Source organism: Hemibagrus wyckioides, linkage group LG10, assembly GCF_019097595.1.
Source record: "Hemibagrus wyckioides isolate EC202008001 linkage group LG10, SWU_Hwy_1.0, whole genome shotgun sequence".
Lineage (NCBI taxonomy): Eukaryota > Metazoa > Chordata > Actinopteri > Siluriformes > Bagridae > Hemibagrus > Hemibagrus wyckioides.
This window is the reverse complement of record NC_080719.1, coordinates 5,884,405-5,909,473: the sequence shown is the minus strand read 5'-3', so window position 1 is coordinate 5,909,473 and position 25,069 is coordinate 5,884,405. Positions and strand designations below refer to the sequence as shown.

At 40.6% G+C, this 25,069-nt stretch overlaps 1 protein-coding gene across 5 annotated transcripts in view; it reads left to right on the top strand.

The window, feature by feature from the left end:
* The window catches only part of csnk1g1 (casein kinase 1, gamma 1), a 31,314-nt gene that overhangs the window by 1,579 nt on the left and 4,666 nt on the right, over positions 1-25,069 (top strand). The window contains exons 2-13 of one of the 5 annotated variants that reach the window (XM_058401345.1): positions 3,064-3,391; positions 5,591-5,631; positions 6,290-6,359; positions 17,943-18,094; positions 19,591-19,825; positions 19,965-20,050; positions 20,146-20,230; positions 20,376-20,524; positions 20,982-21,089; positions 22,106-22,213; positions 23,457-23,560; positions 24,368-24,391. In XM_058401345.1, the coding sequence (XP_058257328.1) occupies positions 3,211-3,391; positions 5,591-5,631; positions 6,290-6,359; positions 17,943-18,094; positions 19,591-19,825; positions 19,965-20,050; positions 20,146-20,230; positions 20,376-20,524; positions 20,982-21,089; positions 22,106-22,213; positions 23,457-23,560; positions 24,368-24,391 (1,343 nt within the window). In that variant the 5' untranslated portion in view covers positions 3,064-3,210. Of the gene's footprint in view, positions 1-3,063; positions 3,392-5,590; positions 5,632-6,289; positions 6,360-17,942; positions 18,095-19,590; positions 19,826-19,964; positions 20,051-20,145; positions 20,231-20,375; positions 20,525-20,981; positions 21,090-21,569; positions 22,214-23,456; positions 23,561-24,367; positions 24,392-25,069 lie in introns of those variants that run through there. The other 4 variants (XM_058401348.1, XM_058401346.1, XM_058401349.1 and 1 more) reach the window with 4 other exon arrangements.

Here is a 25,069-nt window from a genome sequence, read left to right as displayed (position 1 = left end):
ATATTCCAGATATATGTATATATATATATGTATATGTATATGTATATATATATATATATATATATATATATATATATATATATATATATATATATATATAAATATATATAATGTATGTATATGTATATATAAGAAAAACTCAAGATTAATTTCATTTTAATGATCAGTAGAATGCAAGTAAATCATTCTTCCGACAAGGAAATTATGATTGATTATACCACTGTGCTGTTTAATACTCCATTCTGACACTAGCTCCTATTTATATTAATGAACAGGTTCTAAGACATCGTTTCTATGGTAACAGCAGTTTTTCCCTGGACTTGTATGGTGGACACGCTATGACTCATAATGAACGGATTCTTTATTTATTTAACGACTGCTGATGTGGTGAAGGACTCTGTAAGGAGGAGATGTTTGTTTAACGTGTATGGAAGGAGTCTCCAGTTCCAGCGATTTATATCGAAATATGAGAAGATCTTTTCAGCAACAGGAAAGTGTTTAGGAAAGAGGTCTTTTAAATAAACATGGATAAAAAGTACGGCACATTATCTGTAAATATATTTCTTATTTATTAAATAATCTGTGGCAGGTTGCAGTAAAGCTCTAGTGTTAAAGGACAGCACTTCCCTGTTTTATTTAATACTTATCAGGTTCTACCAATCAGCTGGGGTTTGCTCCATATTTTCACATGTGACATCTTGCATGTTAATTGTTCTTTGGGTTAATTTAAACGTTAATGTGTCTTGTCCACCGGTGTGTCGGCAGCCATCTTGAAAAATTCTCACCCAGCGTCAGTGCCTGGTAGCCATGTCCTCCTTCAGCTTCATAAGCTACACTGTGAGTGTTGAGTGAATGAAGCATCCAGCATTCCACAGTTTGTTAGTTTGGGGTTTTTTTTGGTTGAGTAAATCTGTCAGGTAGTTTTAAGTTCACTTCTTCTTTGTTAGGAGTTTACTCTCGCTACTGATACTATACAGTGATATAGAGGAACGCATTAGTATGCGATTGAAGTTCAGCATTTCAGCAATGCAGCGTTACTACTGTGACTGTCACCTTTAATTAATTGGAGCTGCTGTGGACGGTTCAATCACTTTGGAAGAGAATCAGAAAGAGCTTTATTACCAAGTAGGTTTACACACACACAAGAAATCTGACATAGTGCAAACATGCACTATATTACCAAAAGTTTTGGGATGTCTTCCTTTACATGCACTTGAATGTAATATGGACTTGGCCCGCCCTTTGCAGCTATAACAGCTTCAACTCTTCCGGGAAGGATTTCCACAAGGTTTAGGAGTGTGTTTATGGGAATTTTTGACCATTCCTCTAGAAGCACATTTGTGAGGTCAGGCACTGATGTTGGATGAGAAGGTCTGGTTCGCAGTTTCCTCTCTAATTCATCCCAAAGGTGAGGTCAGGACTCAAGTCAAATTCCTCCACACCAAACTCACTCATCCATCTGTTTATGGAGCTTGCTTTGTGCACTGATGTGCAGTCATGTTGGAACAGGAAGCGGTCATCCCCAAACTGTTCCCACAAAGTTGGAAGCATGAAATTGTCCAAAATGTCTTGGTATGAAGCTGAAGAATTAATAATTCCTTTCACTGGAACTAAGGGGCCGAGCCCAACCCCTGAAAACAACACCTGAATTCAATGATTTGGAGGGTTGTCCCAAAACTTTTGGCAATATAATTCAGACATGCATAGGAATTGCACAGTAGAGAGAAAAACAGAAAATTAAATAATGCACTATGTACAGATTTTTCTGCGAGTTGTCATATTTCTGAAATATTTGTTCCAACAAAAAGGGAACAGAAGGTCAGTCAGGTTCAAGAATACTGAAATGGCTTATCATTACAACGTGTTTTTTTTGCTGTATGAAACTAAATTTAACAAGTTGTATTGAATGATGTTGCTTGAGCCCGATCAATTCATGTAGTATTAACGTAAAGATCCTGAAATCTCATGAGGATGTCGGGACTGACGTGAACTAGAAATATTGTATTAAGCGACTGTTTAGGTGAGAACAGAGTTCAGGTTTATTCAGGACGATCGAATCATGTTGTGGATGTGTAAAAACAAGCCGTGTTAATGTTACACAGTTCAGTCACATGGACTCATTTTACACGTTTGTATCTGGTAAATTCACTGACCCTTTTTTGGTGATCGTGTACATGCTGAATTCGGTTACCAAAAGTGAGCTGTATGTGTGGTGGCTGAACAGCATCGTTCCAAATTTATCCTGATAAAGCTCCGGTCTGTAGTGCTTTAATGGACAACGTTCCCTGGCCTTTGAATATCGTTAACTTCCTTCGTTGTTGGCTTTATGTCAAATCTCGGAACAAAAAGCTTTTAAGCAAGATTCTTAATCTTCTCAGTGTTAGGAATTCTGGAGCTGGTTTATCCATCAGAGCTGGAAAATCGTCTCGGTTCCACCAAGCGAAATCTGACTGATCTTGAACTAAGCAGTGTGTAGAGCTTGGCTTCGGTGTCGTGTTTTGTCAGTAAATCGACCGATTTGCATTTTTTGCTTAAAATGCAAATAGGACTTTTAAAAATAAACTAATCGTGACCGTCAGTCGTTTTACTGACAGATCCAGCAAACTAAAGAGAAGCTGCATGGCAACCTGAAGCAGCTCGTAAGCTGTCGTAAACACACGCTGGGATTCCGAACAAACTCCAGCACCAGGTAGTTTGTCTGCGGAAAAGCGAGCGTTGTGTCCAGACGCCTTCGTAGCTGTTTAGTAGCCATGAGCCACATGCATTGGGTTTTATGTAACCAGACCTCCGTTATTCTGCCCTTCAGAGTAACACACTTCCTGATGCAGAGACTTGTGTAAGCGATGGACTGTAGCCTACACTATCATCATATCTCATAGCTGCTCAGTCAATGCACAGCAATATAGTTATTTTAAATGCAAATATTTTTCTATTATGTGTATAATAAACCTTACTGATTATTGTTTCTGTTTTGGTCTGTTTGTTCTTATAGCTGTAACGTGGTTAAAGCTTACAGTTTGAACTGAAGTCTTTTCTTTCTTTCTTTGTGTGTGTGTCTTCTAGTGTGGTTGTCTACAGGTGCCTTCTTTTCTGCCTGGTAGTAGTGACGGGCACGGTGCGAGCGTCCCATGAGCTTTGTGTCAGCCTGACGTGAGTGCTGTGGGCCCGGGCCTGTTTTCTCTGGATCAGTGCACGTTCAGCACTGCAGTGATGGATCACCCCAGAGATAAAGAAGGCGAGAGGTCGGCGAGGAGCAGCAAAGTGGCCCAGGGACGCAGCGGACACTCGCGGCCTTCCAGCTCCTCCACATCCTCCGGCGTCCTCATGGTGGGACCGAACTTCCGCGTGGGCAAGAAGATCGGCTGTGGAAATTTTGGTGAACTAAAACTCGGTAAGAAGGCGGGATTGTTATGTCCGAGTTGCTTTGTCTTTGGAGTTCATAAATAAGTCAGCTATTTCAGCTTTTTGTGTTCAGTTTTGTTTTTACTCAATAATATAGTATACTAATACTGTTAAAAAAGCCATTACAGTCAGCACAGTATTGTTATAATTTTTCCATACCTATTCAAGATCACTCGACCATTTTAACTACATATAAGTTCACGGCATTTGGCAGACACTCTGAGAATGGTTGACTATGTTGGGATGAATTAAGGAATGTTTTTAATACATAAATACATAAAACAAACAGTTAAAAATAAGCGCTAGTTTAAGTGTTTCAGGAAGAGGTAGGTCTTCATCCGTTGTTTGAAGACTCAGCTCTTCGGGCATCTCGGGGAAGTTCATCCCACCACCTCAGTGTCGGAACAGAGACAAGTCTTGACGTATATCTACTTCTACATCTAATTAATTAATCAGGGGGCAGATGGATATCAAGAATAGAGCTGGGCGATGTGACGATATATAAACTCAATATCATGATATATAACATAGCAACTCAATCAGCTACCTAGATCAGCAGTCAGGGCACTGATCAAGGAGTCGGCCATTTTAAGGGCTGTCCCTCTCAGTCCCATAATGAGGAATTGCAAGATTGGACAACCCTGAATTTGTGACTTCATCCTCTATCATAAACCAACATGCACATATCACATCCTTTTAGCATGTACCGTAAAGTAAATTTTGCTTGTTTTTGTTGCTGCATTACAGTAGGAGTTTTGTGTTAAAATGTTTCTCTCTCTCTCTCTCTGTGCAGCAGTTATCAGTATGCGCATATTGAACAGAGATAATGATATCCTGCTTTGTTCATTAAGTACTAAACAAATAAAAACAGAATTTGCAATACATTTCCCCCCAGATTATCTACATACACGAGTTTGTACACATTGTAACCATTTAGTTTGTTAGCTGTGTGTGTATATATACAGAGCTGAAACATTTCAGATGTATTTGAGAATTAAAACCAATGTCCGGTTATTCTTTATCATATCTGTCTGAAAGGATCAAGAAAGCTTAAAACTGTTGCCATGAGATCATAATACTGGACTTTAATAATGGTCTCTGTGAAATCGTGCATGTTTTTGTTTTGGGTCCCTTATAGGCCGCTTCTTTACAATACAGTGTTTTACAGTATTGGATATTAGGTGTATTTCTTAGTCTACAATTTTGGACAGTTATAAATGTCCTGCTACTTTTATTTATTTAATGGAAATGTAATAAGAAACACATTGAAGCATTCAGTCCAGCATTTTCTGGATTTCTTCTTCTTGTTTCTGTCATCAGTCATCATTTATAGTTTAGTTTAACAGTTAAAATGACACCGTAACAGTGACGCTAAGACACTTACAGCAGTCTGCAGAAAATCGAAAACGATGTTACGTCTGCGTAATGGCAAATAATGGAACTCTGGCAGGAGTTAAACGGACGCGAGACATGAAAGAGAGATCGGGGGAACAGAGACGAATATTAGACATGGAAATTGTTCAGCCGGAGTGAAGAACCACTAACCGGGTCTCATAGCTTGGTGATTATTATTGATATTGAGGATAACAGAGTCCCAGACACCCTGACTGACTGTATGGATTGCATTAGTGTGTGGCTGCTTTCTCAGAGAAACACTTTCCTGGGATTTGGGATTAAGACTGACATCATACAGGTTGGCTTTACAGTAAACGTTTTGTTGCTAAGTGTTTTTAACACAATTTTACTGCTTTATCGCGTATTGAGCCGAACGTTTACACAAAGCTTGACAGGCATCACCTCTGTCATTTTTCTTGTGCTAGCTTTTCATCTGAGGTAAAAAAAACATCCTGTTTTAGGATTAGGTCTTCTATCACAAGTTTATATCAGTAACATAGAGGTAAAAGAGTCAACATCTTTGGGCCAATCAGATTTGAGAATTCAAAAAATTTGACCTCATATCAAGGCAAAGAAATGCTGAGATTTCCCAGGCTGAGATGCTTCCTCTTCCTCTTCTTCTTCTTCTTCTTCTTCTTCTTCTTCTTCTTCTTCTTCTTCTCCCTTCTTTATGAGAGGTTTTTGTGTAGGTCAGTGTACCAGAGTTGCCCTGCAGTACAGGATAGTACAATGATCATATATGGAAAGTATTTACCATAACAATATGTTGAAATATGTTCTTTGTGTGTTTCAGGAAAGAACCTCTACACAAACGAGTATGTTGCTATCAAACTGGTAGGTGGAATTCAATTCCTTTCCCATCTTAAGTCTAAATAAAGATGCTTTGATAAAATGAGTATGCATGTACATATGGTGCGGCTGTGTGGCCATAAGTACAAGCAAATCGTTTCGGAAAACAAAGCACAGAAAGCTCTGCCCAGCTGTGTCTAATTAAATCACTGGATGCCGTTTCCTCCAGTTTCCAGCCAAAATCCAGGGCACGGTGGTGAACTCCGATTCTGGCTCTCAAACCCGACTACTGCAGCACTAAATCTTTAGCTTTAAAACCCTGAAATGAATACACACAGTACGCAGTAACTCTGTAATACTAGGCTAATCATTTTATGTGCAGATAATGCATGCATATAACAGATCTTGCATCATCGCACTGAAGGAGAGTCTGAGATGTTCATAATGGTACTTGACATACTGTGTGTTAACGTTAAAGGAGAGATTTCTAGTGAAATATGTTAAACGTTTGGGAATGCAAGGCTGAAATACTTGACGTTAAAACAATAGCTGGTGGAAATGCTGGCATGCATGTGCCAGCTGTGACCTTGGTGAACGAATTCCCAGCAAGGAAATCTCTACGGCGTGGTTATAACTGCTGAACTAGTAATCGCACGGACCATATGAACACCTTCTAATCATTTTTCCATCTCCACCCTTAAAGGAACCTGTGAAATCCAGAGCACCACAGCTCCATTTGGAATACCGGTTTTACAAAACATTAGGGAGCACAGGTAAGAGCACTGCTTTTTATTTCCTCCCGTTTCCCATCACGTCTTTCCGTAGGCTTTTCAGCAACAACTCAGAAAGCCAGTCGCATTTTGTCTTTTAAGCCTGATTTTGTAACAGGGTGTGTTTTTAAATCTATAGGCCATAAAAACAGCAGTATGCACTAGGTCATGGGTTCAGCACAGCACTAAACAACAGTACTGTTAGTTTTGTGGTTTGAACTCGTACAACTGGTTCAGGCTGCACTCACGTGCTAGCTGTTTGCCATCTGAAAATGAAATAAAAGACCGGCAGAGATGCAATCCGCAAAAACGCCGCTGATATGCCGGCACGGCACGACACAGCACGATGAAGGATCTGAGAAATATTCAAATGCCTTAGTCATCAGCGAGCACAGGCGTCAGGTCACGTGCTGCACTGCGGTAAGAACAGTAGGCCATAAAATGATGTAGGGATATTGCAGGGGTTTGCCGGGCTGCTGCCAGCCGCTCCTGTGATTTCTCACCCAATTTGGAGGCAGGTGCAGAGATGCATTTCCTTCCTGAGAGCGCTGATGAGATGGCCAGATTGGCCTCCTGCACTAGCGCTGATGGGATTTTCTCAGCGCATTGTCAAGCCTGATAAGTGGCCGTCGCGTGACGGATGGGCCTTTTGTTTTCCCCGCAAACTTCTGCCAGGCTCGATCCTTTCACTCGGTACTCTAATCCAGGAAGCAGCAGCTCGGGCGTCACGGTGCAGCTCGGTGACACCGTTTCCATGGTGACGTGATGCAAATGCTCTCGCTACTATTGGAGCGCTGCGGTTTGAGCGCGTTCACTGTCCAGCCCCTTTGAGCTTTCGCTATTGTGCAATACGACAACCGTGGTACAATTTTTTTATTTTTTTTTTTTCATTTGTAAAGGATTCAGGAAAAGGAAAAGGGACATGACGTGTTTAGTTTGGCTCGGCTTCCATTTCTCAGAGAGCGCTGGTACTCCTTGCCCTGAGAGAGCCCACAGGAGCTTAAAATGTCAGAAATGAGCTTGTTTTTACACACGTGGCGTGGTTAGGAATGTAGATTGTACCTCAGACGGGGATTGCTGGCTTCTTTAGGGGAGACTATAGAGGTAAAGGGTAGCAGCATCCATCTGAGCAGCATCTCATCAATAATTCAGAGCACAGCACTGTTTATGCACCACCCTGAAGTCTGTCGCTGGCTCACTCAGCCAGCCTTTTAAGACACTGGCCCACATACAGTGTTGCATTTGATTTTGTATAATAAAAAAACAAATGAATATTTGTAGCTATTGTACGTTTTTATTCAAGTGTTTATATTTCAGCAGCGTGCAGGCTTCCAGGCTCCACACGAAACCCAATTCATGCCTGAATTCATTCCATCGTGGTGATGCATTATCTGGTTCGCGTTTCTGCATGGCTGCCTTACAGCGCGCCTTTTAATCCCGGACAGAGAATCTGTGTTAGTGATGATTCAGCACTTCTGGAAAGGTTGCGTTCTTGCCGAGTACGAATCCTGGATGCCGTCTCTGAGCTGTAGTCATGGGGTATCTAGAAAGAATCAACTACACTAAAATGTGGAGGTGGCCTTGTTTTACGGGTGTCTGCTATTCGAAAGACTTTGATACCTAGCCATGAAATTAACAGATATTTCTGTAATGTTTTTGTAACCATTAGATTTTAAACTGTAGTCCTTTTGTCCTTGCATGATACCAGTCCTGCATTATATCCTGTTACTTTTGGCCTTTGCTTGGCCTGTAAATCCCTCGCTGAGTGCATAGTGATGGAAGTAAGTGCGAAATACTGACGTGTGTGTGTGGAGGACTAACATGTTATCAGATCATATCAGGATGACTTGATGTCTCAGCACAAGTGAAAACGCTGTAGAGATGAGAACATCACCACCACCACGAAAGCTGATCTAATCCTTAGACGGGATGCAACTGACCCCTGCCTCTCAGTGCTTTTCCTGATCGCAGTAGGAGGGGTTAGGGAGCCAAGTCGATTACCGACTATCACGGAGTGTCGTCATCTTGTTAACCTCTGCTGTGGTGCTTTTATTATTTGAAATCTCCTGCTTGTGAATATTGTCGGTTGTCAAGCCAGTGTTTGGCTTCGGAAGACAGATCTTTTGAAGCACAAGTATGTAGGAATGTAGCCTTCTGCTGCGGCGATCGTGCTGTTGGTTACAGTTAGAAGATGTTAAGTAAAGAATAATATGCTTGGAGGAGTACTTTTATAGGGAAATAATCATCAGCTGGGTGATGTGTTGGGCGGATGCACAGAACGGATTAACAGTTACTACCCTGTAGTTTACAGTGTGCTTATATTTAATGTTGGGGAAAGTCCAAGGAACCCTGGAGGTTTGCTGTTACAGAAAACTAGTCAATGCAGGTTATTTTCCTCGAACTGCACAGGTTCAAACCTGTTTTGTTTTATTTGCACCCATACCACTCCAATTTGGCAAGGATTTTTTTTGTCTGGTTTTAGTTTATTAAAGAATCTGGAAGTTGAGTCATGTCTACTGGACTTCTTCCTAGTTAGATCAAAACGTTCCGCTACTCATCTGTGCAATTTTTCGATTTAACTAGAAAGAAGATACGACTCGAACTCGACTCTTTCCAGAAATGCTAGATGCTTATGTAAGTCCATGTATAAGTTGTTTATTTAATAAATACTTTCTGATCAATCTAATATGAGAATTCAGCAGCACTACTACTGACAAACTGCCCAAGGTTTGTATTATGTTAAAAAGCTCAATAAGGAAAAAGTCATTTGCAGTAAGACATTAAAAATAAATAAATCGAGCTCCCGGTATTTTTATGCTGATTAGTTGGAAGTGTGCTTATTAACACGCCTCCCTTACTTCCTTTAAGAAAACAAACTCATTAGACGTTATTAGACGTCATCCTTTTCTCATTTCCATAGCCTGAGAACAGGATGAAAGCTTTAGCAGATAAGCTGAGATCATAGCTGCCAATTAGATTACTGCTGTATTCATCATGTTCCAGGCAGGACAGCGCAGCTCCTAAGCCCTACCGCTCTATGACTAAGCTTAGTATTCATTCTCCTCATAGTTTTTTGACTGCAGATTGACTGAAGGCACGAGGAAAACGTAACAGGACACTAATTATACATCACAGCGCTAACTTGCCTCAGTTAGGAACGAGCATTCTGCCACGGTGTAATTAAATCCATAAGTCCTATAATCATCCATTTATGAATTCTACGTGAGCTTCGGGCGATGTGTCATTTAAACAAATAAACACACACGCCACACACTAGATGCACAATCAGAAAATCTAAGGTAAGCGGCGGAAGTGCTTCTCTATCATTTAGTCAGTCACCGTACAGAAGCATTGGAGAAATTGACGTCTATAATTAGGCTGATATTTGGATCTGCTCTCAGAGCCGTTCTGCAGATGCTTTGTCCTCTTTATAGCATTTGAGTTGCAGTCATATTAAACAAGTATATCAGAAGGAAAGGTCACCTTTACAGTCTACAAGGACTTGCCGTTTTAATGATTTAAGGATTAAAAACACTTGACTGGAATTGCAAAAATGAGATGCATCGTTTTTTTAAAAAATTGTATTCGAAGAGATGAGGTGATGTCTTCTTTACATATGAACTTGGGGTAATGTAATTATTAGATTATCTCGGGATTTATGTATTTCAGTAACTGATGATTTCCTGGGATTTTTATGCAATGCCGTCTCTAGAGATTGCACAGGATGGTGTGGGAAACAAAACATCTGTCTGTGGATAGAAACGTCTTGTTAACAAGAGCGGTCAAAGGAGAATAGACTGGTTAGAGGTGTAGTAACTCGAATAAACACTCTTTGCAAACTCGATGGGCAGAAAAGCATCTGAAAAGGTACAATGTATTGAACCATGAGGCTACAAGTACAGTAGAATTGCACATCAGGTTCCCCTACTGTCTGCCAAGAACAGGAATCTGAGGCCACAGTGGGCAGAAGATCTTACAAACTGGACAATTGAAGACTGAAAAACATTGGCTGGTCTGTAAGTGAGGCTGTTCCAACTGTAGTCTCAGATTACTGAACAGTACCTAAGATACAGCAATGCATTTTGGGGGAGGTTTTGAAGTTTGCTTTCTCACACAGAAGTATAAACCAGCCCTGTGAAGTCATTGTTTTTTCTGAAACTGTAGTGCTCCCCTTCCACCCATCTTGCAGTGGAGGAAGAGTAGCTCTGGGACAGGTGTGATTGTGATCCTGGCGTCCTCAGGATGTACTTCCTGCGACGCCCTGTCCAGCTGTAGAGCTGAGTCGATCCTATCCTTCGAGTCCACCCTTCCCCCAGGCTGGACTTCTGGTGTTAAACCCAGCTAAGGGAAGTGCTCCTGCTTTTCGTCATCCTCTGCCGAGCCAAGCGTGGAAACTCGAGCGCGGTTTCACATGGACCCTATAGACCGGGCCTCGAAAAGTTGGATCAAGTCGATAACGCAGCAGGGGGAAGCTCGGAGGTTAGGCCCAGAGGGACTGAGCGTGTGAAGGGTGGTCGGAGCACTGCTGTGAGAATTTGTTTAAGCCTGTTTTCTAGGTTTGCCACTGGGACTCCCTGCTCATGTGTTATGGATAAAGATGGGGGATGGGAGGAAGGGAGGCTTGATCCCATCTCTGTGGACTTCCCCTCATTTTCTTCCTTACTCAGCACTTGTAGAACTAAAAGTTTGATGGATCACAGCATCTGCTGTGTAGCATTGAGCCGTTAAGGTTTTCAGTTCTGTGGGAGATCGAGCAGCTAGATTTAAGGTGTAAGCACAAAGGTCTATATTTTATAAAATTTTTCTGGCCACAAGCTTCAAGGTTGCAGTTCATCTGACCGGTATACAGCAGAAAAACAGATTACTGAGCACCGTGTCATGTTGAGAATTACAGAGCAAGATACAGCCATTGGACCGAAAAGTTATCCGAGCCGTTGGTGTAAGAGAGACAAGCCTGCACATTTGATGAATGGCTTTGAGGAAAGGTTTGTTGTTCATATGGTCGTATGTCACTCTTGGCATTCTTGGCCAGGTTTATTAATGAAACCTTCCTTCCCATAGTGAATGCTTAAAGTCTGGATTTGTAAGATTTATTTTATACAGGTTCTTGTTTAATAAATAAAAGATGGCACCTTTTGCAAGTATGGATTACTGTAGGGCTACACAATTTGTTTTTTTTGTTTTGTTTTTTTTTAAGCTTCCTTAATTGCAAAAACAAGCTCATTTTTGTGCTTCCCAAATTTGCTGCTCCGTTTCACTTGCTGCTGGCTATAAGCATTAATTTGCTGTTCAATTCTGGGTGAGTTACCCATGAATGAATGTCAGTGCGTGGGTTTTTGCTGTACTAACTCCTCTCTCACAGTTTTAGCTTTATAGAGATCTTGGATGTGGTAGCTTAGTGGTTAAGGTTTTGGACTACTGATAGGAAGGTTGGGAGTTTGAACCCCAGGTCCACCAAAGTGCCACTGCTGGGCCCTTGAGCAAGACCTATAACCCTCAGTTGTATAAAAAATTAGATAAATAATAATATATTTAATATTTTAATTAATTTAATAATATATAAAAAGATAAAATAATAGCCACGTCTGCCAAAATGCCAGAAATGTAAATGGCATAAGGATGTTTATAATGGAGAGTTCTGTAATCTGCTAGATGCTGTAAATGTAAAGGAATCATAGTATCTAAACACATCTGCTGTTTGTTAGCATGCTCTTTTGGGTCTAAACTGTGCAGCATTCCTTCAATCAGCACTTTATTACACCCATTTCAGGACACTAACATTAACATTTCCATTCCCTTAAATCTGTGACGTATTTGAATAGAAGCATATCCTCATTCTCCCACCGAGCGAGCTCTTCCCCAGAGGGAACACTTTCCAGTAACCAAAGTGTGGACCATGTTTCTAATTTCAGTCATCCCCAGACAGTTTGCAGGGGTTTGCCTGAGAGTGCTAATGGCTTTGCTGAACACTAGTCGCACTAACATGTCCAGACATGTGCATAGCTTTCTCTGGGCGGCATCGTTTGCTTCTCTTCATGGCTGCTGTAGCTTTAACCTGCTGGAGAAAATCGCACTCTGTTTATTTATTGTAGAAATTGGGTTGGATTACGTTGTCCTGCATTTACAGGAAAAAAACAGCCTTTTATCAGCTTGGAGAGGAGGGAATGTGAAAGAGAGATGTCCTGCAAGAACAATAATACATCTAGCTCTTACAGGTCTGCTGGAGCTTTCAGAAAACATCCCTTTCTTATAAAGGTAAAGTGGAAGCTTTTATGTGCTCCACGCTAATGTAAGCACGTAGGACGGCCTACCATCAGGCATGTTATTGACGATTAGTCATATTCCTCTGCAATCACTCAGGGTAAGGAGATGTGTGATGACTGTTTTCCCTCATGCTTTTTATTTTTCAACACAAGGCGGAGGGACATGCGGCTCGTGCGATGGAAACTCCACACATTGACCCAGATTGAAGCATTGTTGTTATGATCATGTGTCTTGCAATGTTCACACTTTAAATAAATAATGCTTGCAAAGATGGAAAGGGACCAGTTGAACGTCATGGCTCGGAATTTACCCCTTTTTAGACTATGGAGAGAAAGAGACCAGAGATTAATCCAGAATAATGTGCAGGTGTGTACCGCACTGTCTCTATCTATACTATGTAAAAAATAAAAAAAGGACAGACGTATGTGGACACCTGCCCATCGCACCCATATGCGGTTCTTCCCCAAACTGTTATAAACGCACCATTCTATGGAAATTTTTTTATATGCTGTAGTGTAACAGTTTCCCTTCACTGGAACTAAGATGAGGTTTAAACCTGTTCCAGCATGACAATTTCACCATACACAACCCCAGGCTCCTGCTTGTGAATTTTTCTTTTTGTTGGTTCTCACAGGATCTTGGGCCTGAAGCGCTGATCTAGTCTCAACCAAATGAACCTTGGCAAGCTTTCTTAAAAATAAAAAACAAATTGTGCAGCTCCTTTTTGCATTTATTCTTTCTGAATATTGCATTTGGTTACATCACTAGCAGAATGATGGAATAGAAATTGATGGCCCCCTCACACACACACACACGTGGTGATTGACTGACTGCGTCTGTTCGCCAGCAGGAACTAGCTCCTTCCACTGCTTCCTTTGCCTTCTTTTGTTTGCTTAGCAGTGGTCTCGAGGTACCACGTGGCTCAGAGCTCAATATCTTTACTCCCGGTGAAGTGGGCAGCTAAATAATCCCACTGCACTGACCACGGAGTTTGCAACGTAGGAGTGCAACCGTTACTCAGTAAAGCCATGGGTAGCTGGTGGGAGGTGGCTGTTTTCTCAGTCTCTCAGTGCTTATGCAACTGACATTCATCCTCTGTCTGTCTGTCTGTCTTTCTCTCTATTGATCACTGATCAGTGCTATACACACCGCAGCTTAGGTTTCTGACCAGATACATTTTATGTGGAAGTTTTTTCCAGCCCCTGGCTTCACATTCGGTGCATCGTACAGTATTTCTGTCGCTTGCTGACTTTGCCTGGTCTCTGGGAGCGAGGCCATGTTTATTTATGATACTGTCCATGTAGCATCAGCATTCCAGTAACCATCCAGTCGAGATCCATATTCATCAAGCGTCTTGGGATAGGACTTGTTTTTCCTCTTTAAAAAAGCCGCAGTTTTGTTTTTTTGTTTTATTTTTCAGTGATATTCATTGCCACAGAAATTGCAGATAAATATATATGGTGTCAACATATAATTTGGTCTGGGGGAAATCACTGTGTGTGTGTGTGTGTGTGTGTGATTGATTTATTGATTTATTTAGATTTAAAAAAAATCATTGTATATATTTTAGTTTTGTAAGATTAGTTATTTATTTAGTTTTTTTTTTTAATTAAAATAATTCTGTTTTTTAGACTAATAGATTAAATTAATAAATTAATATTTTAGATTAATTTATTTAGGCTCTTTTTTTTTCTTTTTTTTGAGGTTTATTTTTTCATTAAAAAAATTAATTGTATGTGTTTTTGTTTTGTAAGATTCCAGTAATTTATTTCTTATTTTCTCTTTTATTGGGATTTATTTTTTTTATTGAAATAATTGTTTTAGTTTTGTTAGACTCCAGTAATTTATTTATTTAGTCTCTCTTTTTTTTTATTTTTATTTTTCTGTCGTCATAGTTTTCCATAAAATTTGAATACCATGTTACAGTATTTCGAGCAGTAATGCTATTATTATATAAACGTGTAACTAGCTGCACTGTCCAACTGTTTGCAGCAGGACATGTGACTGGTTTACTTTACTTCATGAATAAGCATTCATTAGATTTGTGTTAAGGCGATAATTAGCCACCTACCCAACCATATGTGTCATTCTGGCCAAGTGCTTAGTGTATGCTGAAGCCCAGCCATGTGAAAATCCCCCACTCGCATCGTGCCTACTCCTCCAGGAAGAAAGCCCATCCCTGAGGCCCAGTACAGTTCTTCTTTTGTTTCTGGTTAATGTGTAGCTAGTATTGTGCTGAACTCTTATACTCCTCCTGGCTAGAAGCCCTGGCATTGGGGTTTCACCGAGTTTTTCTGGCCGGGTTTTAGCTTGGCCACTGATCAACCATCTCCACGCACCAGAGCAGCCGAGGCCTAGCAATTCTTCAAGATGAGTGTGTGCATATGTGTGTGTGTGTGTGTTTTTTTTGTGTGTGTGTGTGTGTGTTAGGATGGTGGTGTGGCCTTAGGGTAGTCTGATATGCTGTATATAAACTAGAGGATTGTAGATCACGTGACGTTGTGTTCCAGTCATGTATCTCTGATTCAGCAGGCGTAGGTGGGTGGCCTGAAACGGGCCTGCTGGCAGATGGTGCTTTGTTGGAGCAGAGAGGCTGACTGGAGCTGACTGGAAGGGGGATGTACAAACCTGGGGTCTTGTTCCTGAACATATTATAATTCATAAGCAGTACAGTTTATGGTCAAAGTTACTTTTTACTTCGTAATGCAAATATTGAACCTCGTTATCTGTACAGCTGCTTATGTACAGTATAAAATTACACTGGATTAAAGGAGACTCAACATGGCATTAAAAAAAAATTGCTTAAAAACAAGAAAAATAAAATACAAATATCAGATTTTAATTTATTTGTCTTATTTCATTATACTTTACTTTTGTTTCAGGTTTTTTTTTTTTTTTATTTTATTTTATTATTTCTTTATTTTTGTTTTTGTTTTAATTTTTTTTTAATTTGGATCAAGAGTTACATAAAATGTCTAGCTTAATTTTTCAGAATATTTTTCAATTTTAAACAGATGTTTCGAAACAGCTGTATTTTGCACAGTGTCAGTTTTTAGGTATTCCAGTGAAACATGCATTACATTGTAATTACACAGTAATTTAAAAAAAAAAAAAAAAAAAAACACTTCATCATGCTTGTTAGCATCTTGTCAGGTGAGAAGAGAAAGTGATGGATGTTCCTACGTGATGTTATTATTCCTGTAAAGAGAGGTACTAAGCTTAACGTATAACAATAAAAAGACTTTTTTGTCTTTCTTTATAGCACGGCAGATCTTCTGTATATCTCAGACATCGTCGAATGGAGGCCCATTCGTTTTCCGAGCGATTTTTTTTTTTTAGTGTGCCATATCTGCTCCGTTTCTGCTCCTCTTGCGTGCCAGTTCATCGTGTACCAGTGGGTGCAATCAGAGAGCGGCTAGCAAAAGTGTTAATCACCACAGAGACTCTCTGCCGAGAACGTGCAGCCTGAACACGGTTTGAGTCATCATCAGGCCAGCGTGCGTTTCGTTCTCAGGGGTGTTACAAACATAACCACACAACGCCTCGTGTAGACCCACGCCACATCTACCCACTACTGCCTCGCCGGATACACTGAGACGACGATAATTATATGATCCGAGCTTCAGCGCCAGCTCACTGATGACTTCCATACAACATAGGGATGCATGAAAAGCATGCAGTGGCGCTTTGATTTGTGAAGCTCGTTATATTTTACACACAGAGGCACGGCTTCGTGGACACTTATTCTCATGCACCAAGCAGCAGATGCTGGTAGCATGGCATAGCAGCTCGGATCCTACCAGGGTGTGTGTCTGTCTGTGTGTGTGTGTGTGTGTGTGTGTGCACCTTCTCGATGTTCTGCCACCTAGTGGCAGGATGAATAGTTAAATCGACTGCTAGAGAAGTAATAGTTTTTATAACATTATTTGTTTTCCAACAGTGATGACTATCACTAAGGAAATTTACTGTGCTGTATTTTTTTTTTCCGTCTAGAACGACAAACCTGGTGTTCTAGATAGCATTTATTGAAAGATGTGTCAGTACTGATCTGCACCAGTGAGTGCTCTAGCCCTTCTACCCTTCCTCTTCCTCTCATGCATTTTATTCGACTGAATCAGTTGAGTCATGAGTGTCCAGGATGTGCAGGACGGAGGTACTCTAGGACCAGGATGCAGAAACACTTGTCTACAATAATAAAAGCTGCTCTGAATGATAGCCAGTTGTAATGCTAAAATAGGTGCATTATGCTTGTTTGTTTGTCTCCCCCTCTTTATCCGTTCATTTAGATTTTGTATTTGATCAAAAGCGCAGCAAGGTCAAATGTATGAACTGTATAAACTTCCTTCCTGTTTAAGGTATGCTTTAAAGGGATTTGAAGCAGGCAAATTAGAAATAAGAAGGTTGGGTGAAACAGTCCACAGTGGTCATGATCCTGGCTTAATATTGTGTGTGTGTGTGTAGTGATTATTTTGTGGTGTGCAGTGCTTGGGTTTTGAGTCATCCTTTTAGTGCTTTGCAGGATGTGAGATCTGAGTTTAAAATGACATCACATATATTATTATTAGGCACACAATATTAGGCAGGTGGTCATAATGTTATGCCTGATCAGTGTATAAAGACCTATGCTTGTTCAGTGCACCTTTGCCAAATATGAAGACATGAATGTATCGTCATTTTGAACTGATTTTGTTTTCCAATTTTTCAAAACACTTTTTTGGTAATCACCAAAATCTGTTCTAATCAAATTCTGGTTAAAGTTATCCATCGTCCACTATAATGTATGTATGTATGTATGTATGTATGAATATATGTGTTTGTTTTTTTTTTTTTGTTTGTTTTTTTTATGGACAAATCCATCCACATCCTCCTGTTAAAATAACACGACTGCTATCTTTAAACTTGTATATTGAAATGAGATTATGTATGTTTCTAGTTTTAAGTTGACTTGGTTGCTTACTGGCATGTTTTCAAATATAGCTGGAAAAATCTTGCTGTAAAAGTTCCTTGTGGGCCAAGTCCAAGGTTCAGCTAGCTTCAGTCTGCGGCTTATCAGACTGATGTGTATTATTTTTAGAAGAAGCTTAATGTTTGATTATTTTTTTAGAAAAGAAAAGCATGTTATATAATTTACCTTTTACATAATTGTATTTATTTTCTGTTTTAAATATTTGACCGTTCTATTTGAATTGCTATAAAGCTTTGGAATACATTATGATTCACATTATATGCATGCTTGTATTTAAAAAGCACCATGTGTGTGTTCTGCGTGATTAAGGCAGCACTGCTTTGTGTTTTATTAAATGTTTTCGTGCTTCCCTGCAGCGGAAGGCCTGCCCCAGGTGTACTATTTTGGGCCATGCGGGAAATACAATGCCATGGTGCTGGAGCTGCTCGGCCCCAGTCTGGAGGACCTCTTTGACCTCTGTGACCGCACCTTCTCCCTCAAGACGGTCTTAATGATTGCCATTCAGCTGGTGAGTTCACTTCTCTGCCCTGGCCTTATTTCAATACACCCTTTATGTCCAGGATTTTGAGAGACAAACGTTGCTTGTGGCTTTTCTAATAATAATTTAGCCTCGCTTTTGTGTCGTGTAACACCAGGGTTTAACCCACTCTCTGCAAAACATTTCTGCCTGTAATGAAAAAGCTAGCAACGATTGTGTAGCAGAACTGTACTGTATTCTCCACACCATCTCAGCAATCAAAGACTTTTTGAATTAATTAAACCAAATTTTGATGCCGAGTAAAAATAAATAGTGTTAGGCTGAACTAATTATCACAAATACAACCAGAATGAACAAATAATGTATGTAAATGAACTTCAAACTGTCTTTCTAAGTTAATTTACTTTCAAGATTTAGCGAGACGGGATTTCAGAAGATTATAAAAAGGAAAAGAAGCTTTTCATCACGCTCGCGCTTTGTGTACTTTGCATTAAGCGGGCCTTGATGAAGGGACGTGTCTGCCTCCGAAAAGTCTGAGAGTAAATTACATGCTGTAGGCAGAGCTTTGTACATGTAGCTTTGCTGGGCGTCTGGTAAAATCCTCGTCTGCACTGGATCATCTTGTTTTGTTTTGTTTTGTTTTTATCACTGTGGACAGAGCTACTTGTATACAAGGCTGCCTTCCTGCAACAGCTATCAGGGGTGTGACGATAAACGCTGCTCACGGTTCAGACGGATTCATCATACTGGACTCATGATTCGAACTCAACTTGAAAAATGTTATGATTGAAATAACTCCTTTTCTTAATTTCTGAATTAAAAACAATGCCATTTTTGTCTTAAATGTTCATCGTATCATAAAAATTGTGAATTTGATTAAGTAAACAAAGTCTCAGATCTGGGGAAAATGATTGATTGCAACCTAATGAGCTCTGTAGCCAGGCCTGAGGCATCATTTTACCCTGAAACTGAGCTCCAAATCGGCTAAAATGCCTGACTTACGCTAGATCACAGCAGCACGAGGCTGGTGTCCTTCAGAATCTATTGACGAGCTCTTTATAAGTGTTATGACATGATCGTGTGACCATACAGCCGGTAAGTATGATGGTCAGTGTGTTCTGGACCTCTGGTGTTTAAACAGTGCAACTGCATTAGACGCAATAGAGAATTGTCATTTCCACCATCGTATAGGACATGTTTTAAGGTTTGTTTTTTGATGGTAGTAAAAAGTCACTAATGTGAGCCCTAAGATTTTACAGTATTAATATGCGTAAGGGAAAGCGTTGGAAGCTAAAGGAAGGTTCATGCATGTTTATAGCAAATATCTATCGTTCTGTTTTAAGATGAGACAGACTTGAGTCTTACTGAATTTGTTCAAAGTTATTTTATCTGGCTTTCAAACTCTGCAGCAATGCTGTAAAAAGGTTACACCAGTTACTTCTACTTTTTCTAAAGGTATTTTGGCATTGATGCTCAATTTGTCTTTATTGTTGACCAAGTTCTATGCCACTTTTTTTTTTGGACAGATCTCCCGCATGGAGTATGTGCACTCCAAGAACCTCATCTACAGGGATGTGAAGCCAGAGAACTTTCTCATTGGACGGCAAGGGAACAAAAAGGAGCACATCATTCACATCATAGACTTTGGCTTAGCCAAAGAATACATCGACCCTGAAACCAAAAAACACATTCCTTACCGGGAGCACAAGAGCCTCACGGGCACAGCGCGATACATGTCCATAAATACACACTTGGGGAAGGGTACGCTCACAATAAACCTCCATTTCTGTAAACAATAAGCTAGAAAATCTGTAATTGGCCATAATGTGTTGGGGTTCTTTTTGGACCTGGTTTTAAATGAATGGGTCTAACAAGTTGTCATGTTGCCTCTCTGTTGCAGAGCAAAGTCGACGGGATGACCTTGAAGCCTTAGGTCACATGTTCATGTACTTCCTCCGAGGCAGCCTTCCATGGCAGGGACTAAAGGTGCGTCACTTAAACCGTGCCGCATTTCGGCAGAGTACTAAAACATTTATTCTATTCCTTGCACAAACACAATACCGTATGAATTCACTTTTCAGGCCGACACGTTAAAAGAGAGATATCAAAAAATCGGAGATACAAAACGGAACACTCCTATCGAAGTTCTCTGTGAGAACTTTCCAGGTAAGTTGTTCTTTGCTTTATTGCGTTTCCAGCCATGTTTCTTTGCTCACTGGGAAGACAAAAAAGCAGCTATGTTGAAGTATGCGATGTTGCTTGAAATATTAGGTTGAGTTTTTAACTTCAATCTTGTGCTCTGCTCTTGCAGAGGAGATGGCTACGTATCTGCGCTACGTCCGGCGGTTGGATTTCTTCGAAAAGCCTGACTATGAGTACTTGAGGACCTTGTTCACCGAGCTGTTCGAACGCAAAGGATACACGTTTGATTACACATACGACTGGGTCGGCAGGCAAATCGTAAGTTAATCTAATATCTGTAACACCTAAAATACAAGTTTTGCACCACAGCACTGGCAAGCTAGCAGTAGTGCAGGTTTCATGGCAAATCACAGGAGTTTATATAAATGCTCGTTGTAATGTTATCTCTACTATGAACAGTAAATGGACAGCTAAAACTGACTATTAATACCCGACTTGTTTTTATGGAGATTCTTCAACAATAAGTGTAATTATAAAAAAAAAATATAAAAGGTACAGTATGTTCTTTCCTTAATCAACAATGTAATTGCTAGCACATAGCTGTGGTATAAGAGGAATATCCACAAATAATAGAGGAACACAGAGAAAAATAATCAGCTTTCTTGTTAATTATTTTCCTACTGCACATCACTGTCATGTTTTATTCCATATGATATAATTATGTATTGTTCTAATATGATGTGTTTTTGTTTTTCAAACCACGTTGCTTTCGAAGCCCACGCTGGTCGGATCCGTGCACGTGGACTCCGGAGCGTCAGCCGTGACACGTGAGAGCCACACACACCGAGACCGACCTTCCCAGCACCAACCTCTGCGGAACCAGGTAAGATTTGCTTCCAGAGCTACACTAAAACTGAGATCCGCTTGCAGCTTTGGCACAGCTCTGCATTCCAGTGAGGACTTGAGCGTTTTCCCTAAACCACAATGAGCTCAGCCTGGGTGTGTGCAAAAGTTGGCACTATCCACCAATAGTAATTGTGCATGATTTAATGTAAAGTAGAGTTGAATCCGTACGTGGAATCCCCACTCTGAAAAAACCTCTCGGCACACCGCGTCCCAGGGCTGAAGCTGTTAACCGAGCATGCGGAGCACACTCGAAGCACATCCTATGCTTTAAAACGCATGCAGGGCATAGACAAGTTAAGTATGCTTATTATTTGCATACCTAATTTATTGGGTTGTTTTTTTCTCCCCCTGTTTTGCCTATTTTGATTGCTCTGTTTTTTTTTTTGTTTTTTTTTTAAGTATAAAGCAGCTTGGCTTGTACTTCCCCAACAAGGCCATATTTCGTTTTGTCTCACAGATGGGACACCAGATGAAAGACCCTTTAAACCTAGAAGACTCATAAACAAAGATGATGTCGATTCCCTCAACAGCTTAACAGACACAACACTTTTATACGCATGCTTGTCAATACTGTGTGTTTTTACTAGTGTTTTATTACCTCCTTCAGCGACGACGACTTTTTTTTTTTTTTTTGGTCTATTTTAGATTTTTATTTGCTGTTGATGTTTATCTGATTCATTGCTCCGTAGCTAGCAGTCTTTTTATTTATCATGTGCAGAGTATAGCTCGAGTAAAGTGAGAACGTTGGAGTCATTTAACAGATAAATCTTAATAATAAGGTGACTTTGCTGAGGGATGTATTTTGTTTGCCTGTGTTGGAGAAACTCAATGCATACTTTTGTATCTAATGCTGATTTGTGGCTTTGCCTTGGCTCTTTATTTATTTTTTTGGTTTCCCATTGGTTTCCATTGCCCTGCATGCCACCTGCTCACGCTCGCTCGCCTCCTCCGCGCCTCCTCCCCTCGCTCCTGTGCCTCCTCCGGCCCGACCAGACGGCCTCTTCCGACCGCAGAGGAGCATGGGAGGTGCAGCCCAACCGGCAGGCCAACTCCTACCTGACCTCCCACCTGGCGTCGGACAGGCATGGAGGCTCAGTGCAGGTATAGCTCCGCCTCCTCCATCCCTCAATTTCCCAGTCCCATTCTCCCTCTGTAACCATTTTGTGCCAAACCAGCATGATATTTCAACGTGGACCAGCAGGAGCCTGTTCTTCATCAGGATTCCCCAGCTGGTAAAAGGGTCAAAGGTTACCTGCTCTCCTCTTTCTCTGCCTTGGAAAGAAAGAGGGCTTGCAGTTAGAGAGCAGTGTAGTGAGATGATGAGCAGCTGCCCTGAAATGCAGAGTACTAACACATGCACGAGTGTAATTGGACCCGATCCAGCTCCTCTCCACCTCCTGGGTGAAGTAGAACCAAAAATCCAGGTGGTGGAGCCATGAGATAGGGTTAAAGATTAAGGTTGTAGGACTCCACTTCCTGGATTTTTGGCAGTGTTTATGTAGTGAGCTCCAACAGGAAGGAAGAATTTGGCACTGGTGATTTGTTTAACCAGGTAATGAAGAAAAATGTAAAGATGTTTGTATACCAGGGCTTAAAATCCATACATAATCAAACATAGACAATCTTCACATGAAGTTAAATGAATATAAAGTGCATTTCAGCCTACTCTCTCTCTACTGTACCTCCAGGTACCACAGATGGGATTTTTTTTAACGCTTAGCTCTGTACTGAAGAAAAGAACAGAAAACCTGTTTATTCTGAAAACTCACTTATGATTAAAGTCTAGGGGCAGTTGTCGATTCTATCTAATTACTATCAACTGTATGAAGCAAACACAAAACTTCAACTATATTAGTAAAGGTCTTGGGATGAGATGAATTTTAGCGTTGTAGGAATGATTATCTTTTGGGTTGGTAATTGCGACAAAGCTTTTAGGGAACTGAAATGAACTTAATTAGGATTAACGACAAATGCTGTGGGAAACGAAAGTGTATTTAGTTTACAATAAAGATTTACAAACAGAAGGTGAAGGAGAAAAGAAGTATTTGCTCCTGAGAAAACACTTTGCGTGAAAAGTTGTAGAATTTATCCGCTCAGAACAATCATAATAGATTTTTAAGAACACTTATTGACTCCCTCAATGACTGCCTGTAGACTTTCTTTGTAATTGAAACAAAAGTTTTTTTTCTTTCTCAGTACAGGGAAACATGTCTGTTCATTTCACAAACACGGCAGTGCTGCAACAAGTGATAAGAGATTAAGGTTTCTTTAAAAGATTTCATTAAGCAGCAGCCTGATTGATGGACACAGCATGCATCCTGACTCTTCAACCTCTGTGCTCCAGGTGGTCAGCTCAACTAACGGCGAACTGAACGCAGACGACCAGCAGGCCCACTCCAACGCTCCCATCACGGTGCAAGCAGAGGTGGAAGTGGTGGACGAGGCTAAGTACGTGTTGGAACAAACACCTTTTTGTTTTATCTCAATAGATTAGATGATTGCGCTGATATCTACTGACAGATTTGTCTTTAAAGGTATATTATAGGTTGAAAGAAGCTAGCTACGACTCGGTGTTGATTAGGAATGAAGTTTATTGCTATTCACCCTTTTCTTTAGGTTTGCGTATAGATCTCAAGTCTTTCCCTGTGATATATAAATACGGACACTTTTCAGTTCTGTAAGTGCTTTGATGTCTTAAATAGATGGCCGTCTTTGATTACCGATGCAGACTTGAAAGTAAGCAACAACGCAGGCTGTGTCCCCTTAAAAGCCTGAAATAAACATGCCGGGGTTTCAATGGGTGTCGCAGCATTTAACTTCATTAAAACCCTTTTCCTGTGAGCCATTCTCTTTGAACCTTTCACTTTCCCTCTCTTTAATTTATTAGATCTTAACTTTGTTTATCCCTCTTTACTCCATATTAACCATCAGACTATTACTTCCCTGTCTGCACACTCTTCCAAAGGAATAGAACCCAAGTAGTGACCCACGTCCTCTCTCCTCTCTATTTCCTCTCTGGTTTAAACAGGACACCTGATCACAGCAGATATGTTTAGATCAATATTCTGACTATCTCCCCCTCCCCTGAGTCTCTTTCTCCTTCTTTTCTCCCGTCCTCTGTGTGTCCCCTCGTTTTTCTTATGTGCCTGGCATGAGGTTTGTCTCATCGTCTCACTCGCTGTGTAATAATCTCTCTGTCTTTTCTCTTTTTCACACTTCTTTTTTGTTTTTTGTTTTTTTTTTTGTTTTTTGAAGCTGCGTGAAAATGCTCAACTTGTGGTGAGTCCCTCTCTCCAGTCCACATGGAAAACCCAAGGGGAGTGGACCAGCCTAGACTGTGGGCGAATAAGCCTAGATTACGTGAAAGCACAAAAAGAAAAAGCCCAAAACAGTTGCAGGCTTTCTCGATACATGTTCAGATTAGACTCCGTTTAATCGAGGGAGGCCTCCTACTCACCATTATGGGGTTTTAAATTTAGGGGAAAGATTTCACATTGAAAAATACAGAAAAAAAGGGAATTCGGGACTAGTCTAAACCTAACACCTCATATTGGCGGATTTTAAACTTGATGGGCCTTGCAGGGACGTCACTACGGCTGTAGTGAACCGCATCACTTTTCTATGTGTCAGTCTGGAGCTGTTCTCTTTCCTCTGCATGCTCCTCCAGCCATTTTCCATGGGTTCATCCTGTCGTATTGTTGCTGTCTCTCCGAACTCTCCTAACTCCACTAAGCCATAAGCGTGTGTGCTCGTGTTTACATGTAACTTTCGTGATCAACGCTGCCTGTGTGCTTTCTTATATTAAAAACAATGTAATCAACCAGCTTTAAGAGATTTGTATAGAGTAACAGAAGGTGTTTTGCATTAAAGCCTGCTGCTGTACATAACGCCACTAGCCGGCGATACCTAAATTGCATCATTTGCATCGATCAGACAGAGCGTCGGATCGGGTCGGGT